Source organism: Colias philodice, chromosome 1 (genome assembly GCF_061535455.1).
Source record: "Colias philodice isolate Cphi_HAF_F1 chromosome 1, ilColPhil1 Martin Lab GWU primary, whole genome shotgun sequence".
Classification (NCBI taxonomy): Eukaryota; Metazoa; Arthropoda; class Insecta; order Lepidoptera; family Pieridae; genus Colias; species Colias philodice.
The window spans coordinates 11,756,222-11,782,228 of NC_143086.1; the positions used below are offsets into that span (position 1 = coordinate 11,756,222).

The 26,007-nt window shown below is 33.8% G+C and overlaps 1 protein-coding gene across 1 annotated transcript in view; it reads right to left on the bottom strand.

Annotated features, from left to right (window-relative positions):
- Positions 1-101: 101 nt before the first annotated feature.
- Positions 102-26,007, bottom strand: part of LOC149491376 (uncharacterized) — a 28,218-nt gene continuing 2,312 nt past the window's right edge. Inside the window, exons 4-28 of the mRNA XM_089700730.1 lie at positions 24,462-24,649; positions 24,165-24,238; positions 23,972-24,080; positions 23,736-23,808; positions 23,494-23,604; positions 23,014-23,335; positions 22,703-22,847; positions 22,045-22,216; positions 21,355-21,468; positions 19,961-20,118; positions 16,747-16,817; positions 16,528-16,669; positions 13,232-13,318; positions 12,731-12,815; positions 11,612-11,801; positions 10,864-10,946; positions 9,172-9,351; positions 6,797-7,033; positions 5,400-5,645; positions 3,650-3,753; positions 3,415-3,561; positions 2,220-2,463; positions 1,562-1,669; positions 1,200-1,343; positions 102-290 (exon numbers count right to left, since the gene is read on the bottom strand). Of these exons, the coding sequence (XP_089556856.1) occupies positions 102-290; positions 1,200-1,343; positions 1,562-1,669; positions 2,220-2,463; positions 3,415-3,561; positions 3,650-3,753; positions 5,400-5,645; positions 6,797-7,033; positions 9,172-9,351; positions 10,864-10,946; positions 11,612-11,801; positions 12,731-12,815; positions 13,232-13,318; positions 16,528-16,669; positions 16,747-16,817; positions 19,961-20,118; positions 21,355-21,468; positions 22,045-22,216; positions 22,703-22,847; positions 23,014-23,335; positions 23,494-23,604; positions 23,736-23,808; positions 23,972-24,080; positions 24,165-24,238; positions 24,462-24,649 (3,723 nt within the window). The remainder of the gene's footprint in view (positions 291-1,199; positions 1,344-1,561; positions 1,670-2,219; positions 2,464-3,414; positions 3,562-3,649; positions 3,754-5,399; positions 5,646-6,796; positions 7,034-9,171; positions 9,352-10,863; positions 10,947-11,611; positions 11,802-12,730; positions 12,816-13,231; positions 13,319-16,527; positions 16,670-16,746; positions 16,818-19,960; positions 20,119-21,354; positions 21,469-22,044; positions 22,217-22,702; positions 22,848-23,013; positions 23,336-23,493; positions 23,605-23,735; positions 23,809-23,971; positions 24,081-24,164; positions 24,239-24,461; positions 24,650-26,007) is intronic.

The following is a 26,007-nucleotide window of genomic DNA, read 5'->3' on the forward strand; positions in this document are numbered from 1 at the left end:
CCTTACGCAAATTATATCGATATTCGATAATATTGTAATTATAATTATAATTGTAAGCTATTGTGCTGTAAATTGTAGTATATAGTGTTAGTGTATACATGTTAGTCCTTAGCCAATGTAGTAGCTTTCACGTCACTCGAGCTCGGAGTTGCAAGATGGACAAAGGCGTTGGTCGGCCACGCAGCAGGTCGCGCCCTCTCCATGAAGCCCATACAAGATGCTGCACTACTTGCCGGCCCGCTGTACGTCCTTGGTCGGGTACTCGTAGATAATGAATGGACGGATATAACCTAATCAATTGTAAGCACATCGCATTAAGGCTAAGTGAATTAGTCAGTCTGTACAAACGACGTAATTGTTATTAATGCCTGCTTAATTAGAGAAAGCGGTTTTCAGATAATATGCCTTAATCATACAATCTACTTGAAATTAAATTCCAAAGTTTGAGATTGAATTTATTTTCAGGTAAATCCGAATTTATCTGCAACGCAAAGAAAATCAGTCATGTTTCTTTACGGTAAACATAGTTGATCAATGAAACAAAGCAATCTAATGCCTGATCCTTTTTATCTGGGATCGATTGAGTCATGAGTGTATGATTGTATACTTAATTGTTAGGAACTTGTTATGAGCTAGATTTTCAAGACTTATTAGGCGCGTAGAAACTAAGAAATTTTATAACGAAGTTCAGCGCATGGCCAGTTATGAAAGAAAATCCATTAGCGTCAAAACAGTTTCAATGGCGACACTCGGAAATTAATTTTTGTATGTGACTCTAACTGTAAACTTGCGCGAATTCGTCCCGCTTGCAATTTTCACCAGCCACCAACTCGGAAAATACTTCTCCGCTTGAAAGCTACGTATTTGTTTTGAAGTTCCTTGAACAAAACGTCTACTTTACGCTTTGAGGTGAAAATCTAACGCTCCCCGTTCACTATATTACACCATACAGTGAATCATATGAAAGAAGTTTATAGAACGTATTTATATTCGAATCTCCAAGTCTATTTATATCAAGACTAGATATATAAATCAATACTAGCTTATTAGAAAATAAATTCAGTAAATTTTTAAAAGATTAATTTCAACATATTTCCCTCATTTTTATCGTGTATAGAATTTTCAAAGTTTCCACCCGTCTACGTTCATGTACACGGAGCTTAATACGTTTAGTACTTAAAAATTGATACATTTCGCACCCTAGAATGATGACGTAGCAAAGGGTGGCTCTCAGTCGATGAACCATCACCCTCTATTGTTCGAGTACAATAGCCTTGGGCCATTTTTAAAAACACAAGCATTGCGATTGTCAATACGACGGCATAGACGAAAAATTCTGCAGCCTGCGAAAATACAAAATATAAATCGTCAGGGTCTCAGTGCAGCAAGGAAACCCAAACTATTTTACGAAGTTGATATTTTTCGAAATTTATGAGTACCAAAAAAATTCAGAGGTCGCCAAGAAAAATCAAATCACATTGTAATGATATTTATATTATGTTAAATATTATCATTTTTCTAATATATATGTATATAAAAAATAATATGCTATTGCACTTACTCTTGATTCAAATATTTTAGTTTGTGCCACTAATATGACAATGAGGTTCCCAATCGCTACTGACACATACCACGCAGCTATTGTTATAGTTTTCATGCTTTTTGGAGCCTAAAAATAATTGTCAAAAACATTAATTATATTGCATTCCCATGCAAAATGGTTGGACAATTTAATATTATTTATATTATCAAAAAAAGAAGTTGTTTAATTTCAATTCTATACTTAATTATATAATATGTATGTTGTTTTATAAAAGGAATCTGTAGATAGACAAAATATTTATATGTTTCAAAGAATTGAAGGTAGAGAATAAGAAAGCTTGAATGTCGATATTTCCATGTAAGAAAGCTTACATGGAAATATCGACATCTTATTTCCTGAAAGTACGTAGGTACTGTAAATACCTACATTTCAATGAAAGTAAACTCTTACATTCATTCTCAGAAAACGACGCATACCATTAATTATTAATTAAGTTATAAGTACTTACTTATAACTTAATTAATAAAGATTTATCGCAAATATTTTTAAAATGTTTTCTCCTATAGTGGTAAAGTAATTAAATAAAATTGTATATAAATTATCATATAAATATGTTCTTACTTCTTTGTTTACTAAACCCGTATTAAGGTTGCGTTATCAGAAATCATCCATAAACCTGTGTAAACGAGAACTCAAGGCCCGACACAGCGAACATGATCTCCGCGACGGATATCAGGAAGTACTGCGGCACGATCCAGGCCAGGTGGAGCTCGTTGGGCGGGTTGGGCGCGTGCAGCACGGCCGCGTCGAGCCGGCCGAGCCGCTCGCGCAGGCACAGCACGTACACGCCGCCCGCGCGCAGGTACCCTTCGCCTGAACCGGATACTTCACCGCCCGCACTATTCGCGCGCCATTTAAATCTGAAGTATAACATGTATAAACCATCTTTCGCAAGTGTTGAAATTATATCGTCGTGGAGATGAGATGCAGGCGGTAAAAAGTAGCTAACTATATCTCACTAGTCTCACTATCTCCAGCTACAAAAATCATACCATAAAATGGCTCCATTGCGACTTGAAAGGAAGATAAACAGGACATCCTTAATGTATGTGAAGTAGTGAGGACGTATGTTCAGGATTCGGTTAATTTTATATTTCTCAAAATTTTTAATTATGTATGTAACCTATAACTCTACATAATTTATAAAATTATATATCAAGTTTGTATGTTTATCAGTTTATGGATTTATAACAATACCGAAAAGTAAATAATACAGAATTAATTACTTCATAATATATGGTAATATAGCTGATGACTGATCCGTTTATCTCTATACATTGATTTGTCTTTCCCAACTTAATTGGATATCTGTGTTCATGAATAATTACAATTGACATTTGCTACATATACGAGGTGATTTTACAAAATATCTGCAACGCATGCAATATACTTATGATTCGTGTATGAAAAATGCATACATTATACATTTTTCATACACGAATCATAAGTATATCTTTCGTGTACGTGACATGTACGTTCTTTCGCGCATATAAATCTGTATAGGAAACAAATCGAGACCGTAGCAACACGTAAGTTTGGACATAAGAGCCCGCAAAATGTATCAGAGCGTTATGCATCGATAAGGTGTAGACATGAATGGGAGGAGGGCGGTGGAGCACGAACAACTGCACTCTATAGGTGCCTCACACAATATCTCCAACGCTATCCAACCATACTCTAGTCTAACCCTTTTGTACGACGTAGCATTGTGTATAGACCTTTACGTCTCTGGAAATTCGAAACACTCATTCCAATACCGACGAAATTATTTTCGAATATATCGAATATTGATTCAGTGCCGCTGAACTCACTTCCCTGGCTGTAAGCACATGTAAGCTGATTCGCCGATGTGGTCGATCGGAGCGTTCGATACGTAGTAAATATCGCTCAATTGTTTATCGGTTTCCACAGTTATTGAAACGTTTTTATTGGGCCCAGTGTCGCCAATGTATACCACCCTTAAATATAAACGTTAACGTTATTAATGAAACGACGGCTGAGTAAGCGAATTTAATTAGTAAAGGCATATGAAATAACATAGCATACTTCAATTTTGGCTTCCCTGTTAATGACTTCATAAAAGGGTTCGGATCCATAAAATAAAAAGAGATCTCGTCATCGGAGTTTTGTCCAACGATAACAGGCATAAACTGCAAACAGTATTAAAATCAAACATTAATAGATTAGTAGCTCCAATATTATATTTATTAAAAAGGGTATGCTCTACTCTATGGAGGTAGTATCCATAAGTGCTTATGTATTGTTTGTATTACAAGCGTTTGAAGTGAACATATTAAGGAAATCTGAAATTAATAATGTAATAAAAAAATATTCTGATAAATCAATGTTAAAATTTAATAAAAGCACATAAACAAAATGACAATAACTTGCTTCGCTGAATTATGAATATTCAATAATGTATCCTCTTTGAATTCTAACTTCAGATTACATAAAATTTTCTTACACAAAATGCGCCGCGAGAGCGATTCATGGAACTGACTGATAACATCTTTCTTGAAATCGGTCCTTTGTATATTGCGGCATAAACAGATATTACATAATACACATTATATTATAACGCATGATAGAAACAGTTGAAGCTCGGGGCTCCCAGGTTCTTATAGATTACGCGGGGAAACATCGTAGCATCGTAGCAAATCCAAGAACTAGCCTTATTGCACGCCTCATAAGCGAAGCGTTGAGGTGGGTACTACTGTCACTTCGCGCAAAACATCTGATTTTTCAAACTTAAAATGTCTTTATGTATCATACATTGCACTTGTAAGATAATACATACACACACATATTAAGAAAAAACACTATTTTTAACGTTCATGATATTTTTGATGTCATTTTTGTTATTTAAACTAGTTAAAAAACAGTTTAAAAAAGTTCTGTCTTGGACGTCCGTGTGTCTGTATGTGCGGATCCTTTTTCTTGTTAACACGATAGCGACCGAAATACTTTACTAATCGAGTCTTTTTTTTTCTCTTACGCTTGAGTATGCTCAGGAATAGAACCCTTTCATTTTTCAGGGTCTGATTCGATGTGGTTTAATTGTTATTAAATAAACAAAAATAATAATTAATAAATATTTATTAAAAAAAAAATATGAGGCGTGCACTTTTGGATTTTCCAAATTATTTAAAAGTACTGCGATACCTGCTGGGTAACCGCGATTATCGCGATTACCCAGCAATTATTATCGCCGCTTTCGAGGAGATTTATGTCACAGAATTTGTAATAAAATAACCGTACAATAAAAGGAACAAAAATTTTGTAATACTTTACTGCAGTCATGCAATTTTAACGTGTATTAAAATGTAAGTTTGTATGACACAAAGCCCTAATTTAATATAAAGAGCATCCGCAGTTTAGACACTGCTGCTTTTATAAATATTGCATAAGCCAAGACTTTTTTTTAAATAATATTTTAATTTTCTGTAACCACGTTGCAGCCAACTGGCTGGCAGTGAACGAATTTTAATATTTCTTTTAAATAACATACAACATATTTAGTTTATTATTATAACATTTTATTTAGACTAAGAGTGTGTATGAAATTATCAGCAAAAAATAACCCATTTAATAAAATATTGAGATAAATAAATTACAAATTACAACTCATAAGAACACAGGTAATAGTTATTCCTACCTGTTTTTACGGTGAAGTAAAACCGGAAGGTTTGTTTATGGAAACGCTATCATGCAATTACTTGAAATGTATCCGACCACCGAACGGAGAGCCGAGAATTAGTGACACAACGCTATGAATACCCTTTGAAATCAGACTAACCATTCCGCCCACAGTATTGATTCGAGCGGTGATCAAATGTCGTTTCATGATCCTCCCGGCGCACATTACCGTGCAACTAGCAGAGACGAGATAGGTTTGATGCGCTAAGGAAGTCATGAGCGCCGTGCCCTGCTCCTCAATGTGTGCTATGCCTTCCCCCCTCACGCCCACTTCAACGGGACATCCCAGGGTGTTCAATAACACGAGGCCCGTTTGATCGTGAGACGGGGCTTGTAGAGTCGAACGCTGTTAAAGTTTGTATTTTTAACAATATTTATTTGCAGTTGAAACAAAAATAACGATATTAGCTTACGAAATAATTGATATTGTATCATTATTATTATATCTTTTTTTATTATTAATTTTAACGGAGATCCTAATATTGCCGTACCAAAAGAACTTAGGAAGATATCAGTAACATTGAAACCAAGGAATATATCAACAAATGTTTGATGTATCCTTAATAATGATGATAATGAATATCAACACTTACATAATATACTTTCCTATGATTTATTTCTAAAACGAATTACTAGATACCTACCGCAAAATTATTATCGGTATTACCCTAGTTGATGAAACTATACTCTTGATGCAAATTATTAATTAGGCAGGTAATTTCCAGCCATCGTAATAAGTAAGTAGATTTAAGGCGTTACCCGGCAATTTCGACTATGTTCAACCTCTATAAAGTCTGGTACAACATAAAGCACAATACCGAAAAAAATATATAAAATAGGATGGTCTTTGATCTTTAATTGCTCGCGAGGACTTTTTTCCAAAGTTAATAGATTTCTAGAAAAAAAATGTGCCGTGGTCATCGATTTTTCCGCAAATACTCTATAAACTTCGTAACCTGCTGACTTAGAGCTCTGAAAATTTTATGTTTAATAAATTATCAGTTACACAACAGTCCCTGACGAGGATTTTTTGTTTCACTGATTGGTATCTTTTTAAATACAAAATGCGAGGAAAAAGGAAGGTGCAGCGGGAGAGGTTTGAGATCCGTCAAGTATGGTCAAGGTTATTAGCGCATGTATAAGCCTTAACTAAATATTATGCAAGGCTGTCGCTCACGCTTATTAAGGCTGCATTAAGTAATATAAAATGTACATTGTGTATTAAAATCAATAAAGTTACATGTAGCAATATTGAAATGATATTATAGTTAACAATTTCTTATGTGATAGAAAGGTTGAAAATCCAATTATCTACTTTTTAATAGTAGGTATTTTATTAGTAATGTTGTTATGATTGATATTTCAGCTTTGGTACGTCAACTGCTATACATTAGGGACAACAACAAAAACATGAAATACTTATGCTCATGAATCATGATTAGTTAAAAACCAAAGGCAATATAAATATAACTATCATATTACTTTCAAAAAACCTACCTCAATCCCGATTTGTAAAATGCCAGCGGAAACAAAGGCCATTGCTGCAAGAACTCCGCCTATGAACATCTTATGCAGCGGCGGGAGATCAGGTAGAACTGGCCAGGCGCCTCCCGGGCAGACTGGTATCATGAGGAGCACCATGGCCGGGTTCATCACTTGCAGCTGATCCGGCATTAATGTCACCCCGAAAATCTCACTCCGTAGCCGCGAAGCTTGAAATGTCCAGCGGGAACCCTAATATTATAAAGCACATCCCTCATTCATATTACGTCTAAGATATCAATATATATCCTGATAAAGAGATAAAGATAAATATCTAGAGTGTAAACCTTAACTTAGAAATATTAATATTTGAACATAATTAAAATAGCCTTGCACTTCAGTAAGCATAGGTACGTATCGATTCTACTTTCCGCATCGTTCGATTCTCATTTTTGCGTAAAAGAAACTTTGCATAAACTGAACTTTGATTTTACATTTTAAAATTTAAAGGATGCTCCTTCAAACGTACCATAATTTTCATAATTAGTTATTTGCAATGAATGCAGATTTTCGAATGGATGCCGGATAGTAAATATCAGCTGCTTTAACTAGCATATAACATTTCCTATTTAGTTCGTAGCCTAGAAACCTACCATCTACCATAGCGCCCAATTTTAATTAGATTCTACCTAACTAATTATCTATAGTGATGATAGATATTGAAGACTTATAAGTATAACTATACCTAATAATTAATACCGATCACATAGATTAGAATATGCTGTCAAGCATAATCCATACTAATATTATAAATGCGAAAGTAACTCTGTCTGTCTGTCTGTCTGTTACTCAATCACGCCTTAACTACTGAACCAATTTGCATGAAATTTGGTATAGAGATATTTTGATACCCGAGAAAGGACATAGGATAGGTTTTATCCCGGAAATCCTACGGGAACGGGTTTTTCTTTGAAAACGCGGGCGAAGCCGCGGGCGGAAAGCTAGTTTATTATAATACATACGATAGCTAAGAGAAACTGGTGCATGTGCACCAGTTGACTAATATTTCAACTTTTGTAATCAATAGATTTAAAATAATAAAACTACCTAGTTATAATAGTGCTATCCGCGAGGGGGGCTAATTTCACGGTCCTACATCAGACACTAGTCCTTCACAACGAAAATGCTACATGCTTACATATTTAGTTCCTTTGTAATAGTTATGTTGTTGTGAAGGCTAATAAATTCATCTTTTTATCATTATTATTTATTAGCTATAAACTATAATTATATCAAATTCAAATTTACATTCATTCAACTACACGTATTTTAGAAACACTTTAAATATGAACAATAAGATGGAGCAAACTGTTTTAGGGAGAAAAGTCGGCAAGAAACTTTTGTAGTTGCAGTTTCCAAATCAAATTTATATGAAATTTGGTTTCGTCTGCACACAATCGAATTGTACGGTGTACCTGACTACCTGGTACAACTTTATATAATTATATTTCGGGAAATTATTTCCTATATGTATATTTTACATATGTAATTAAACATCAAGTCTACAATTAATTACATAAACACAATTATAGCTTTCAATAAATATATAAACCGAATCTTATTTTATTAAATAAGGACGTTTAATTTATGCCTGTAGCCAGCTAGCGAAATATAAGATCGAGATAAAGTTTTAACGCAACGGAAACATTGTTTTCGACTTAAACTTTCCGATTTACTGAATTCACGAGCAAAAGGCAAAGCAATTTCAATTCACAGCTCATATTCATTAGCACACTGGTTTCCGCCCGCGGCTTCGTCCACGTTGTCAAAGGAAATGAGATGTTTTACCGAGCCATAAAGTAGCCTATGTCACTCTCTAGCGTCATAACTATCACCAGACACAAAAATCATATCATACAATCGCCGTGTTATGACGTGAATGTTACATAGAATAAGTAAGGAAACTAGATTAGAGCATACTATTGTATATCCTTTCCTTTAATTAACTTTCTCTCCATACGTCTGGTTGTCAGGAAGAAATCGCTACACAGCGATAAGACCGCCTATTGTTTAAAATTTAAATATTTTAATTTTCATTATAACATTTTCTGAGCAATAGAACTAAATAAAAAAATAAACACAATTTAAAAACTTATTAACCAACTTATTAATCATGGGTCACAGTTGAATAACGAATAACCACGAATAACATGAAGTTGCTGTAATAGTATAGGTGATAATATTTCGTAGTTCCTTGTAACCTAAATACTGATATTTTGTTGGTCGTCTTTAGAGAACTTAATTATGTACCTACCTTAATATCCCTATCTATAACTTAAATCATTTCAGCTAAAACTTTACAATATCTGTTTCATAAAAAGTACACAAACCTGCTGATCAAACAGTGACCAAAATATCGGGACCGGGAGGTACAAGTACAGTATGGAGCATACAACTTTCATATCTGCCACCAGCTTATCGCCATACTTATGGATAGCGTAGTCAAGCCAATGCTGTAATGGTGGACCATCCACGTTTATGTCATGCTGTAACCTCTTCTTGAATGCATACTAAAAATATGTTGAAAACATCAGTTTTAAAATTGATTCCTAAAGAGTTCATCATTCACACAGTCTTGATATAATAAAATATATTCAGCTGAATAATTCATAATTCCTTTACATATAATATAAAAATTAACACTCGAACTTATACATGTAACATGATATCAAAGTTCTTAAATGTGATTGGCTTGAATTTTGTGAGAACAAACATGTGTTGGTATGTACCATTTCAAAAAACATCACAAAACTTGTACGAGCGGGGGCAGTAACAATTGAGTTCTTGTGAACATAAATAAATAAACTGTTACAACACACAATACGGAGATCAGGACAGGTGCAGTAACAATCGCCGCACCTCATGAAGGTCCTAAAGTATCTGGTAAGAGGATTATTTGTCCAGCGAGCGCACAGAGGACGCATATATTAGCGATCAGAGAGACAACCTTTCATGAAAACTACTCACCCTGAGCTCTAACTTTATACGTTGTAAAATGGAACTTCATGATAAATATGAAATATATATAATATTATGTTTTTAATACTTAAAACTTGATTTTATCAACTGCAGATACGTAATAAAAATGCCCCCAGGTTGCAATATCGTTTATATAGATAGTGTAAAATTTGTTTTCGGGTTAACAACTCATTTCGACGCAAACCTATTTGGCCGGCGTTCGCCGCGGGTGATTGATTTCCGCGGATGAACTGTCTCCCCAATTTCACTAATATTAACCGGAATCTAAATGGAAATAAACACCTTTTGGAGCCTGACGGATTAATTAATATATTAACCACCCGCTATCGACATATCTATCATATTTCGTGGGAAGATTGATTTTTACGGACCTTTATTCGTTGGGCGATTCAAATGAGAAAATTTTTCAATAAACTACACGAAAAATCGGTCATAAGATGCTTTTTGGAAGCTTGGCCTAACACAATTCAATAGAACCTTTGATTATCTTGTAAAGTTGTTACAAAATGATAAACGAATAAAATGTGATTGAGCACCTCTCATCCTCAAATCTATTGGAATGATAGATGCGACATGTCAAACGTTATAAAGCATATTCAGGTCATTTATATGCCTACTCGATGATTTATATTTAACCATGATACATTAAAGAGCTCTATTTATATTAAGGAAAACAAATTAGTGTCATTAATTTCGATCTAGTGATAGGTATTCCGTATTAAAATATTTCGCTCATAATCGTCTTTATTGCTAAGGCGTTTTATTGTAGGTACTAGGTATATCTTTATCTTTAGATAATTCTAATAGGTATAAAAATAATATAAATACAAAGTCCTGTTTTGTGAGATAAATAAGATGTATTTATCGCGCAGCGAAACTATTTGTAAAAGCATTGTTTTCTAGAAAAACTGTCATCAACGATCCTGGGAATTGAGGCCTTAGCAGTTTCCTATCAAACGTAAAAAGAAGCACGTCCCCCGAGTCATGGAGCTGCGGAACCCCAAAATATATACAGTTGACTTGAGATTCTTTGAGCTACTAACCCAAGCACATGCCACAAATTTGAGAGTGATAGTGTCACGCGGCTTTTTTATTCTGTACCACGGCTTTCCCGCGACAAAAGTCACTGTAAAAAACCTTTATTAAACAAGTAATATAATTCTGCGTATCTTCAATTACCATTAGCTGCTCTTAAGAGGCTTAGTATTGTAGCCCACAGAAATACTGAAATATAATAATAGGGTAATATATTAGAATGAAACATACATAATAATAATGACACAATTACAAATGCACAATCCGGGTTGAGTACCTTACCTAACTTAAGTAGCTTACCTAATTAATGGAACTATCTTTTGCCATCCTGCATAATATTATCAATCTCATCAAATAGGTATTAGGTATTGTGTGCATCTACTTATTTGGCATTATGCTCATGGAATGATGGAAGTAATTAAACATTTAATTGCTGTCTTAACTTAACTTTACTGTTAAGAGAGCAATTAAATGTTTAGGTACTTACTTCCGTGAACAAAATAGGTACCAAATAAGTATAGATGTTCTTCATTCTTGTTCCTAATCTTATGAAAACAAAGATATTGCATTAAGAAGTAGGTATACCTAAATGCAATGCAATGTTACGTAAAGACATGATATATTATGTATATAAGTTTTTTTTTTCATTTACATAAGATTACATACCTACCTACGAGGTACCTACTCGTGTTAATGGTGTTCAATCAATAAGCTCTTATAATTATAATTATAATTACCTATAATGAATATTCATACCAATAGAAATGAGAACAAGGAGTGACGGAAAGCCAAAGCCGAGCGCGTAACACGTATCGTCGCCAAAACACATGACACTCCGGCGGAGGGTCGGCGTCACTATGGTCCCCATGAAGCCGCCCAGGTTCACCGTGCAATAGAATGTGGAGAAGAACCGCTGCAAGCGCTGGTTCTCTTCGGGTAAACGGAACTACAAGTTATAGGCGTATTTTAATAGATTGGCCTATGCATTATTTTGATTATAAACAATCAGGTAGTTAAAGCGATAATTTGATTTGACTAATTTTCTTACATAATAAATTAGAGACTAGTTACCATTAAAGTAATTTACAAAATAAAACTGACTTTTTCTTTTACTGTTGATAATTGATTGAATGCTCGTGACGAAACCGTGAGGCCGCCGTGACTTTGTTTTGCTTGTGAATATTTTAGCCCCCTATCTTATAAACTAATGTACCTATTTTGATGAAAGATTTATTAAAATCCGACAAAAATATACGTACCGAGGCGAAACCGAAAAAACGGCGCTACGGATTTTAATGATTTTAAGTGGATTTATCTCCCCCTGCGTTAGGATTACCTACTAAAATTATGAAAATATTACAAAAACGCAAGCCCGGGCGGAGCTTATTATTATTATCTGAAAACTTTAATCAAAATGATAGATAATAATATAAAATAATTAATTTAATTTGTTTCAGGATTTATTAAATTAATATTGAAACAACTGTATTAATCAGGTATGTATTGTTTGGTATGCTGGTATTATTTGCATACCAGTATATTTGGTTCATTATTAAATTTTATATGGAATCTGTGAATACCCAACAAAACAAATTTTCAGGGAGTTCATTGTTCTTTTTAGTTATTGTTTAAAATAAAATAAATATTTTCCTGCCTAAGTACCTATCAAAAATTATTGTATAGTTAATACCATAATAAAAAGCTCTCGTTTACATCTTATTTTATTTAGGGACTTAACTTATGAACTCAAAGTTGTTCGAAAGAAGCCCAATAACACACACAGCTTATTCGAAAGGTATGCTGGACTCCGCTTTCATCCTTGGTAACAATGGATCAAGCGAAGCTTACTGTTATGTATGTATGTAGTTGAATTACCTGATCTCCACCAAATGCCGCTACACACGGCTTGATGCCGCCCGTTCCAGTAGCAATCAATGCTAAGCCGATCATTGATGTAGTTCTGTGAATTAAAGTGAACCGTGAAACTCTAGTAAACATACAGATAATCCGATTGCGGTCTTCAATAGATCTGATCTAGAGCGTGCAATCTGGTCACTCGATCTCCGCTATTCTGCTGTGGATGACAATCCAAACATTCTAAGCGAGTAAAACATACCTAACTACACGAAATTTAGTTTGTTGCTAAGGAAACTTACTATAGAATGATATACAATGTAGATACATTCTAAGATCATATCAAAGATTCTTGCAATAGATAGTATGTAGGTGAAGATATACTTAATTTGAGAATCTTCAATAAAACTATAATGTATATTGATATGCATTATGCAATAAATAAAAGATTCATTTAAATGAAATTGGTTATAGATGACTCAGATTAAATTTAATCTGAGATAGATGATACATGAAACTCACGTGGGCGGCAGCATGAGAGGAGGTATCGCAGAACAACACGTCAATATTGTTCCGAATAGGTATATAATGGAGAAATACAATATAACTCTGAAACAATACAAGTGGCAACAGATATTGTGCTCTCTAAAAATATACGTAGAAATAAATGTATATTATATTAATTTACACATCATAGCAACCTTATAGCAACATATTTAGGCAAATTCCCGACTACGAAGTACCTACGGGCTACGGCGTTTGTTTCACGAAATAGTCATGTAAACCAAAATATTTTACGTAGGTACGTTTAGCATTTAGCACAGTGACATACAGGGTACTTTGCAGGGTGCTTTAGTGCAGCTCTAGTGGCGACGACTAATTTATTTCCCAAAATGTTGCTTGCACAAAATGATATTGTTTTATACTCAAACATAAGTGGGTATTCAGTAGGTATGTTTAATTAAAGGAGAATGGGCATTTTACTATGGAAGTTGGGCCTGAACCCTTGAGTTGGACCAATACACATGAGATATTGTTTTTATAATAGATCATAACACATAGATAACGGGAAAAATATATATAAAAAAATAATCAACCGGGTTTTTGTACAGTCACATCAAGTTTTATTTCTTTGTGTATAATATTTTTTGCAGTAAATAACTGTTATAAGACAATGATAATATCTTTATGTTACTCCAATTCACTTTCACTTACAAATACGTACTAATCTTAAGCCTTCTAATAACCGAAATACACTAATATTATGTTTTGTAACAGGTACCTATACCGTGTTTATTATAATTCAACGTAGTTAGACGTTTTTTGTGGTTAAACTCAGTCACTCCAGTGACATTTAGATACATATATATTTACTTCACTCGAATTAAAAACACCGTTATTGTGCGCAAAATAATAGCCAAATAAATAAAACTTTTTGCCTTGACTGTAGGTACAAGAACCCGGTTGATTTATTTTTTTATTTTATTTTTTTCGTAAGGTATGTGTAATGATCTATCACAAAAACAATATTTCGTGTGTATTGGTCTTAGCCCAAGTTTCAGGCCCAATTTGCCCATTCTCCTTTATTAAGTGGTAAGAATCAACCTATTATCGCACCTTAGATATTAATGTCTGTAGCCCTAGCCTATAACTCAAATTACTGAATCATAATAATTAATAACTTAACTGAAACAGTTAAAAAAACTTAAAAGCTTTTCATTGTTTGTATATGTGTGAAAATAAACTTCATTTTTACCATTGAAACATCTTCTGTGTTTCAATAAAATAAATTTTTCGCAATTGTGAGCAGTTTGAACGTTTACTTTCATACATTATTATTTATTCGTCATTTTAACTGACTGATAAAATAAACAAAAACCTATGAAACCAGACCTATTTAATATGTATTATTTTATAATTTATATATTATAACTATAGCGGTCCGCCCCGGCTTCGCCCGTGGTACCTACATGTTTAAACTATCCTATCTCTCAAGTTGGATCGAACTGCACATGGTGTGCGAATTTTATTATAATCAGTTAAGTGGTTTAGGAGTCCATTGAGGACAAACATTGTGACACGAGATTTATATACAGGGTGTCCCAAAAAGTAGTGATATACTGAAGCTGGGAGGTAGAGGACTTAGAGGGCTATCCGAATCACCCCCATTTATGTTATGCGATTTTTCGTACTTTCGGAGTTATGACGTTTTTTTCAATTTTTCATCTATCGCCGAGTACGATGAGATTTTTATTTATGGTGACGTGAATTATTGCGCTAGATGCTTGATTTTTTTTGTGTGCTAAGCTGAAAGATAGGCCAATTCAGTATGGTAACATTTACTATCGTTAGATCTTCGAATAGAATAAAAAAAAGAATTAAATGCCAAGAAAGATAAAATTACCCAGTATGTTCATAACTTCAAGGGCTCATAAAAAAATAAAATCACAAAAAAAAGGTTTTCCATTTGGCTTTTAAAAACTTGCTCTATCGATCAGATAGCTACCCTAAAAATTTCATTTTATTATTCAGAAGGCTTCAATCGAAAAATTGAAATCTAAATGTGGTAAGTGCAAAATTTTTATTAACATGATGATCATTAAAACCAATAAATAGGTGTTTAATTACCAGAATTTTTTTAAAATAGCCCCGCCGTTGCTCAATGCAAGTGCGACATCACCGTAAAAAGTTGTCTTTTAAATGTCTGAATGCTCTTTTATCATTTTTAATGGTTTCTTCTGCTACTATGAATTTCCGGGTTATTTCGTCCAAATTGTGGCAGTCTCTCGTCTTTGTAGTATCCCCACAGAAAAAAATCAATAGGGTTTATGTCCGGAGACCGTGGAGGCCAGGCTAAAGGGCAAAAATACCCTGAAAGATGGATTGGTCGTTGCAGCCTGCGCATGCGCCGGTGACGCCTGCTTTAAAGCCTGGCCTCCACGGTCCCTCGACCTAAACCCCATTGATTTGTTTCAATGGGGATACTAAAAAGACCTCGGCTACTTGAGAGAATGCCACAATTTGGACGAAATAACCCGGAAATTCATAGTATCAGAAGAAACCATTAGAAATGATAAAAGAGCATTTAGACATTAAAAAGACAACTTTTTACGGTGATTTCGCACTTGCATTGAGCAACAGCGGGGCTATTTTAAAAAAATTCTGGTAATTTAACACCTATTTATTGGTTTTAATGATCATCATGTTAATAAAAATTTTGCACTTACCACATTTAGATTTCAATTTTTCGATTGAAGCCTTCTGAATAATAAAATGAAATTTTTAGGGTAGCTATCTGATCGATAGAGCAAGTTTTTAAAAGCCAAATGGAAAACCTTTTTTATGTGATTTTATTTTTTTATGAGCCCTTGAAGTTATGAACATACTGGGTAATTTTATCTTTCTCGGCATTTAATTCTTTTTTTTATTCCATTCGAAGATCTAACGATAGTAAATGTTACCATACTAAATTGGCCTATCTTTCAGCTTAGCACACAAAAAAAATCAAGCATCTAGCGCAATAATTCACGTCACCATAAATAAAAATCGCATCGTACTCGGCGATAGATGAAAAATTGAAAAAAATGTAATAACTCCGAAAATACGAAAAATCGCATAACACACATGGGGGTGATTCGGATAGCCCTCTTGGTCCTCTACCTCCCAGCTTCCGTTCATCACTACTTTTTGGGACACCCTGTATATTAAAGAAGAATAATTATAATAACACATTGCTTCGCTGTGATAACTTCGATCGTCTACCTACTAGTTCACTTTAGATAGTAAGTATATTCATATACATAGTTTCGTTTACTTACTTGTATCTACCAATAAAATTATCTGCTAGTATCGCTCCCACCAAAGGCATTGTGTAGCACATCATTATAAAAATATGGTAAACAACAGTGGCAGCATTTTCATGAAGGCACAAGACGTTTCGTAGGTATAAGGATAAAATAGCTGAAGAAAACGAAATAGGTAATAAGTATAATTACTTACGCACATAATTTTGTTACATACCTTCACATGCTTCTTACTTCGTAAGCCGCAAAATGAAAATCTTTCGCAAAATTCCGTTGCTATTATACAAAATATCGATGTAGGATTACTATGAAACATTTTACTATGAAAATTATCAATAAACATTCAATTCATAAATATTTATTGTTTGTATTGGTAATATGGTATTATGAAAACGTTGTTTGAAAGATGACTGACTGATTTGAAGAAGACTGAAGACAACACTGAAGAAGACAAATTGTTATAGATAATAATTTATAACTAATGTCTGTATTCTGTATACACTATGATCACAACAATGATATACCAGTGTATACCAGCTTTGAGCTGATAACTGACCATCTGACCATATATTTCGCACATATTCGGGCCGCGCGTGCTCAGGCGTCTCCACTTGAGCGGCTCGGCCAAATGAGCCGCTCATTCGCCTGAGCATGCTCAAGTGGATTCAAGGCTTAAGGCCGCGTTTCCATCTGTAAGAAAACTTCCGCAAGAAATGTCCGATCTATCTATATTATACTAGCAAACCCGAGCGACGACTACTAGCAAACAAAACTAGAAATTTTTTAGAGATTAAGTAAAAACGGTTTATGTAACATTTCATATTTTCCCGCTTTTCTGTTGAAAATTTTCCCAAATTTTCTTTGCTATAAACCTCACGGAGCCCGAGATCTTTCTAACGAATGCAAAACCGTGGAAATCGGTTCGTGCGTTCTGGAGTTATAGCGTCAGGAAGGAAAACCCGACTTATTTTTATATTATAGTAGATATAGTCCGATAGCATCCGTATTCCGTAGGTATACCTAATCTAAAAAATATAAAATTTTGTGAGTTCTCGGGCTCTCGGCAAACGAAAGCGTTTTGATGAAAAGATTAAATGTTGACAAACGTATCTATTGCTTTAATTATTATCTTATAGTGCATAGATATTAAGAAATCAATAAAATACATTGACCGGGCCTTTTAAAATTTTTGAAGCTCATTTGAAGCTCACGCTCTTTGAATTTGAGCAAATGAGCTTCAAAAATTTTAAACAGCCTGGGCAATTTAGACATAAAAATTAAAAATAGTGTCAACTATGAATGGCTCTACGTAAATTATGAGGAGAGTTGGGATTTACGGGGTTTTACAATTACAATTCAAGTTTAAACAATCCCCATCGTTTTGATATAACACGTCATCTTCCCTCATATTATTAATCCCATTTTATTAGGGTTCCGTAGCGAAAGGGAAAAAATAGAAAAATTTTAGATATTATGCATTCCTAGATACTGCCGGTATACCAACAACACTAAAAGCAGAATAAAATAAGCATAGCAAACGAACTTCTTTTGCTGGATATTGTTAGCGGCAAAAGGTAGACGCTTGGAATATTCACGGAATATTAAACAAAAAAAAAAACAATAAAATAAAAATAAAAACAATATTTAGGGATCAAAAACGTGTAAATTTTTTTGTAAGTTTTTGCTCGTTATTGATAATAGCGACTTCTATTGATAATAATGAATCCAAATTATGGTAATAATTGTACATAATATGTATTCAAGTCACTTTCAAGTTCATAACTATAGGTTCTTATAAAGTACAATAGAGGGCAGCTATCACAAAAATAAAACTAGATGTATTATAAAATATTAATTAACACCGTAGCATTGCAATTAAAAAGGGTCATTTAAAAAATGCTTATTTATACGGAACCCTTAGTGACGCCAGTCCATCTAGCACTTTACCGATTTTTTAATCTTCCTATCCTTTTGCAAAAAATTTCGTCTTGTTTTAAATGACATGTTTCATTTAAAACAATGACATGTTTCATTATAAACAAGAAGAAATCTGGGGACTTGCTGGGGACAAATAAAAACCAACATGTTGGAGTTCTCTTTATTTAAAACTTTTTCACAATGAGACTTATAGTGTAGTACATGTTTAAATATTTTAACTTGTTTCACATTTAGATATTTCAAAAAAACATCTATGTTAGACAAAAATCACATTGAGATCTGTATCGTTATTAGCATTAACTTTGATGCACTACTTTGAGATAATAAATATTATGCTATTCTATGAAAAATCTATGTAATAATAAAAAAAAATGAGGGTTATAGGCCTCGGCGAATATATTAATCGTGGACTGGAAAAAAATCGAAAAGAATTCAATTTGGAAAAATAGGACTTTGGCATGCAGTTTGTTTACATCTTCTCATCAATGATCCAGTCATTTAGCAATATATCTATTCTTGATTAAAAACGTAAAAAAATAGGCTTCGGATAGTTCTATTTACAAGTTTTGTATATAGCACAAATAAATTGCTACTTATCGACCATAAAGCAGTCATATAAACTCATTTTCGTAAAATTTCAAAATAAAATCTTAATTTGTAAACGCAAACAATTTAAATTCATACAAGCAAGAGCTTTTCTTTCTTCTGTTAACTTAATAAGAATACCTTAACGACTATTTAAATATTTTTAAATGTCTACGCTTTGTCAGCAATATGTAGATAATAGACATCAAGATCTTGAATCTAAAAATATAATTTGTGTACTAGACATTTAAACTACTATCACAAACAGATATAATTATTATGATAATAATATTATATTTTCAATACAACATTTAATACGATGAGAAATATTGTCTACAATCGCAAAGACAGCAAAATATCAAGGTATATATGTACCGTTTAAAGATAGATAAATGATACTTGATGAAATTTACAAGGATTATAAAAAATCTGTAAAAAATCTTAATAAGTAGAAAAAGTTTTGACAGACTAATGTGCTTCGCACAGTCGAGGAACAATTTAAAATCCAAAACAGGAGTAACTCATAAAATCGTAGGCCTAATATACAATATCAAGATATTATATAAAACACATAGAGAGATGGTAATAATTTCATAGGTAGGTTATTCAGCACATCAAGATATTCTAACATTTAAAATGATTTATATGCTTGAGTAAAAATGCGTTCCTATGCCTCTGCTCATTTTATAACCACACCATATTTCTTGTGATTTTCATCTCTGCACAATCTGAAAAAAAGAATAACATTGAAAGTCACAATCAAATCTACGTAGGTATATGGTACCTGTTTAAAATAGCCGTACATTAAACATATGTACATGCACTTAGTATATTTTACTTTTTAGAGCTATCTCATGAAACCTGATATTCAGTCTTTACTCTAGAGTCTAGGCCAATCGATCACCAAGTCCCATACTAACCAGTTTAGTCGTTATCATCGAAGAACGGTTGCAGAGTGCGCAGGAACTCCAACAGGAACTGGCGGTTGACCTGACGCTGCATGACGTAACCGTAGCGGTTGATGTTGTTCTCTTTAGGCGGCACTGGGTCAGCGCTCAGGTATGACGGCACTTCTGGTACCGCCTGGAAAGTTAACCCACTTCGTAGAGGTCTGTTGGAAGCTTTACTAATTATATTAACCGACTTCGTAAATTGACAGCGGCCCGATCGGGCCACGACACAATAGATTTTCTATTGTGTCTGTGATTCCGGGGGCTGAGGGATTAACCGACTTCGTAAAGGGATGAGTGGAAACTTAGAAACGCCTTGGAACGGCACAAAGATGCACGTTCGAATCTCGGCTCGCAATCGAATTTTTTCTATTTTTTTTTTTTTTTAATTTCTCATTTGCTACTAGATGTATTAATCGATTTCATATAAACGAAGTTCGCTTGATACTTTGCCAAAATAATTTAATATAGAGGTTATTTTTTTTGACTGTGTTTTCTCTTTACCCTACGGGCGCTTGTGCACTACAAGGAATTTTACTGTCCGGCATTCCGATTTTTTACGGTCCGGTGTGGCATGAAAAAACCGATGAATTGCTTGTGCACTTGTCCGTCTTTACTCGGATCAGTGCCGTACAGTTCAAGGAAGTTTGGCGGTATAATGCTATCATAAATGATTGTTTTCGCATTTTACAAGAAACGAGTAAAAATATAGAAGGTATATTATATTACTTCGTTATAATAATAAGTAAAGTTCCGTAAGAGATTTAAAATGCGTGTTTCACTTATTTATTTTAATCGGTGACGAGGAGCTATATCTATTCCCACTTGAACTTTAACTTACCAACACTTACTTAGATAATAATTATACTTAGGTCAATGCTTGGTCAATGTATATAAAATAACAATACCGACTTCTCAAATCTCATTGCCAGCTAAAAGAAAGTAAAACAAGAGCTTGCTTTCAATTGGCATATGCAATAAAAAGAGTAAAATCCAAGCAAATGGGCACTCGAAAACAATTATACCTACAGCGACTCGTAAACTCAAAAAACCATCCGGAATAGAGAAAAGTAAAATGTCGGACAGTAAAATTACGTATAGTGCACAAGCTAGTATATAGATTAAAGGCGTGCCATACCGGACCGTAAAAAATCGGAATGCCGGACCGTAAAATTCCTTGTAGTGGACAAACGCCCTACGGCCTACAAAAACTGGACAAAAAATACAAACGTGACCGCTCGTAGTTCGGATTAGAGCTTGAGAAACGTGATCACACGTTCGAAATCATATGGGTTTAATTCCAAATTTTAGGCACTATTGTATAAAATAAAATACCTTCGAATATGAATTATTATCACTAAACACTTACACCATCAACAAGTAAATCTGACATCGGGGTTATGACGCACAGATGCCGCACGATCTCGACCGGCCACTTCTGCAGCACCGATAAGTTCTTCTCTACTTCCCTCAATGCCATAGCCTGAAAACTCAAACACATATAACACATGCCATTCCAAGAATAAGATCCGGCATTCCCTCAAACCAAGTGTTATTAGCTCAAAGCATGTTATTAGCACTTATGATTAAAATGGACAAGCTCTATTGCAATCACCTAGACACAAGCCTCAAAAAATTTAAATTTGTATTTAAAAACCTCACTGAAATAACAAACTCGTATAATTTTATTTATTGGGACAAACTAGTGTTTATTCCTATTCTGCAAGACAGATTCTGTAAACATAAACTAATTAAAGTATAATAATCATAAGCAGTTATAGTAAGGCCATTTTACTAACATAAAGTGTAAATAATAATAAAAATCTTGCAAAAAAAAACAAACTAAAAATAAAAAAAGTAAACACAACGAAAAATTTGTCAATATTATGACTACTTGATGATTTAATAAGGTAAATAATAATAAAAACCAATGGCTGTAGGTACATAATATGTGCGTCATTATTGTATAAATATGTGTAAAATCAAGTGTAACATAACGAAAAAAAAGAAAGAAAAAATGGCCCGACTATAAACCCATGCGTCCCGAAGCGGTACTTACCTTGAAGGTCACAACGCAAAACATACACACCTGTGACTTCACATCAGAATCATACTTAATAGACAGTTCTGTGGCGTTCTTTAGCAGCCACTCCATTACGGGTGGTTCGCGCCAACGGGACCAAGTGAATTTTGCGTACAACGACATTAAGTCTTGTAGCGCTTTTGGCGTACTAGAGAAAACAACATACATAAGTAAAGTGCAACTGCTCCTTTGTAAAGACAATTGTTGCCAATATTGTAGTCAAGAATGTATGTCAATGTGTATCTATATTTATATGTATGTTAATAATCAAGGCGATCTCAATTTACCGATTTATAAAGGAATAAAATATTCCTTATAGAATACAATCATTAAAACTGGCCAATATATAACATTTTTGCCACTTAAAGTAATTAGTATACATATATGTACAGGGAGGAACGCATTTAACTGATCAGCTTTATATACATCAATGGATATGTTTCCAATGGATGTATAATTGTAAAGTGTTAGATCAATCTAGCGAAATTTAAATACAAATTTTAATCCTGGTTATATAAAAAATGTTCTGTGCATATCTTGTGACGTTAATATTAATAAATCAATAAATGTTGCAATACAGTCGCAGGCTCCTTTGAATAATGCAGTGCATTTAATTATGCATAGACCATCTTACTTCTTTATCGCAAAGCCGTTAAACAAATGGCTTTCCTTTAACTGCTGGGACAGATTCTGGCTGCTGCACTCCAAGATCTTCATCAAGGCAAACGGGAACTTCAACAAACACTCCTTTAATATTTTGTTCGCTTCCTCAATGTCGACTGAAAAAATACCACTATTGATAACCGGGTGGATCTGAATAATATTCAATATTATTAAAATAAATATAACAATGTTTGCTATTTTGTAAAGGGACATAAATATACGTCAAAATAATTATAAAGATCACAATTGATTATAAAACTCATCCATCCCCGCCTAACTTACACTGGTTATTTTTCGACCTAGACAGGTGGAAGCAGCACATAGCCCGGGAGTACTGCAAGTTGAAAAGAAAATTCCCCTCCCGAGTAGAATTCCAGTATTCTACGGCATCTTTTAACCACTTATGTTCCCGAGCTCGTAAGGCCAAAGTGTCTATTATAAAGATCACTGCCAAGGGATCAGTGGGATCCAAATTGAGCAGGACTTTGGCTATCTCCAAAGCGGTTCGGTGGCAAGCTCTGTTCGTTAGCAGATGCAGATATTTGAGCAGAGCAATGTGGAACGGACGATTCTCTATGAACTTGTATTCTAGACGAGTCCGTCGCTGAAATAAAAGTTTTTTTTTATTTTTTTATTTTTTTTGTAATGTATAAAGATTAAAGAGTATGGTAATTAAATTTTAGAGGTAAAAATGAATACTAGATTGAAGAATTTGTAATTTTTTAGCTTATAGAATATGAATATGACTATGATTACACTTACACCAGTGATTGTGAAGCAAGGGTGGGCCACATACTGCAAGTACGCAATGATTTGCTCGATTATATCATTCGCCAAATTGTAATTCTCCATGCGGAAGAAGATATCAGCTGACTGTAATTTGGAAATTTACCTTATGTGTATATTGTATATGAATTTAAATTGTATATCAGTAATACATATAAATTAGAGTAATCTTTTTCTAAGTTTACAAGTATAATATAATAATGTATTATCAAACTTACCTCTAAAAGAGCTTCAACATGCATCGTTTTCAATAAATCCTCTAATGGAGGCATAACTCCAGCAGCCCTCAAACTGTTACAATATTTTAATTAATAAAATAAATATTCCATATGAAAAGCACTAAACGATAATTATTAAACTAAAACTACTTGCACTTAACAGATAAAGCAATAGATCTTTTGGTATAATAGCTGCAATATGCGTATATTTCTAAGTTAACTTAAAGTAATCTCACCCTGCAACATTGTCCAAGAATGTTTGTTGCATCGTCCTGTAATCTCTGCTATGTTCATAGCTGAAATATGTAACATCATCTTTTCGATCTCTTATGACAGTGGAGAGACCTGTAGGAAGAATTTTAACCCATTAAAATATTAAATACATACACATAAAAATTAGACCAATTTACATCAAAACAACTGTTTTACCCATTTTGTTGAAATTGTAGTTCTTGGGAAGTACAATATTTCTCTGTGGGCGAACATTGTGCTGTCGCAGACGCCTGCAAGAGTTTTTAAGCGTTAAATGTATCCAAAAAATTCCTTTACAACCCTTTTTCTCGGTGTTAATTTAAGTTAGATTAATTATATATTATATATAATTATAGAATAGGGCAATTATATGTCTATAACAAATGCAATTTCAATTGGATCAGTTTCCTAGTATCAAACGTAGGTATGAACAGAAAATTCATATTTAAAGATACTTTAGGATAAACAACACACCGTCTTTCATCCTCATCTGATTCCGGGCCGAATATTCTGCGCAATTCATTATTAGCATCCAGATGTTTTTGCTGGACGGAAAATAGTGCAGGTCCAGGATTAACTTCCTGTACAGGAGCCTCTACGACTGGCACTGGTTCTCCGAGCAAAGCATTTACCTCTCGGACCGATCTATCAATTTCATCCATCTAAAATCATAAAATGTACAAATTCCTTATGATTGATGAAAGTTATAAATAACAAAACAGAAGGCTCACTCTGGTGGCACGGAGCGCTGCGAAAAAGAAAGGAGAGGTCCCGAACAGAAAGAAGAAATGGGAAGACTCGGGGGCGCAGGTATATGCGCAGGCAGGTATAAATTTTTCAAGAATCAATTAAATTTGAAACTTTGGTTAAATTAATCAGTATCATCGCGAGTATACGTACAAATAAAATTAACAGGGTAATCAAAATCACGGTGTATAATACTCAAACAAAAGAAAACAAGGGCCAAAATTTTTTTTCTTCATGAAATGTATTAGGTTATGTTTGGAAGCTCTTGATTGATTTATAATAAGTACAATTAATAGCTAATTTAAAACAACTGATAAACTTTGTATTTATTGAAAATATAACATTTTTTATACACCATTTTTTTCCTTTTTGTACACTCCCTCCTTATCAAATAGTGTGTTTGTTGAGTGTTCAGCCAACTGAACTTTAGCAATTTGCTATTTAGTAAGCTGTCTCTTATTAGAAAGAAAGAAACAAGGGACTAAAACCGAACGGTGACTGTCGTTTTCGACCTCCTCGACTCAATTTTTCTTTCTTCTTTATTGTCCGATAAAGAAGGATAAAGAAGGTCCGATTATGGTCCGATATTTTTTCACCATTGTCACGTCGAACCATTCCGCTGCAGCATCTGCGTTTATAGCATCGGATTTCTGACACAACGCCCTGATTTAGGATGTTAATCATGAAGAGAAAATAAAAAGGTTGTTACATATTAATAAACATTTATTTACTTATCTACCTGTTGTAACCCTTTTGATGTTTGAATAATGATTTATTTCTATTTACATATCATTAGCTTACTTTATAAGAGTTTATTTATTTATTATTATAATTAAACCTGTGAACATCAAAGTGAAAACATCAAACATTATACAAAAAATTACATTTTTTTATTAATAAACATTAAAAACTATAAAAAACAATCATAAATAATCTTCACAGATAGATGCCAGCATGATTAAACCTCAAGTATCCGCAAACAAATCACATTCTGGGTTATACTTCAGTAGAGCATTGAGCGCAGTGAGCGCGCGCGGCATTGGTGATAACGCTCGGCTTGGTGCTGGTGGCTTAGGGCCATATCATACTAGCGGATTGCGAGCTTTCTCAAAGCGGCTCGGTACACGCCGCGCATGCGCAGAGAATTCTTTACGGTTCCCAAATTTGTCAATGCTTTCGTAGTTGTCAACGGCATCTTCGAAGTAATAAGAATACATATTGTTACTGAGTGTATAATTGTATATACGTCGATAATTTGCTACGCGGCGTGTTC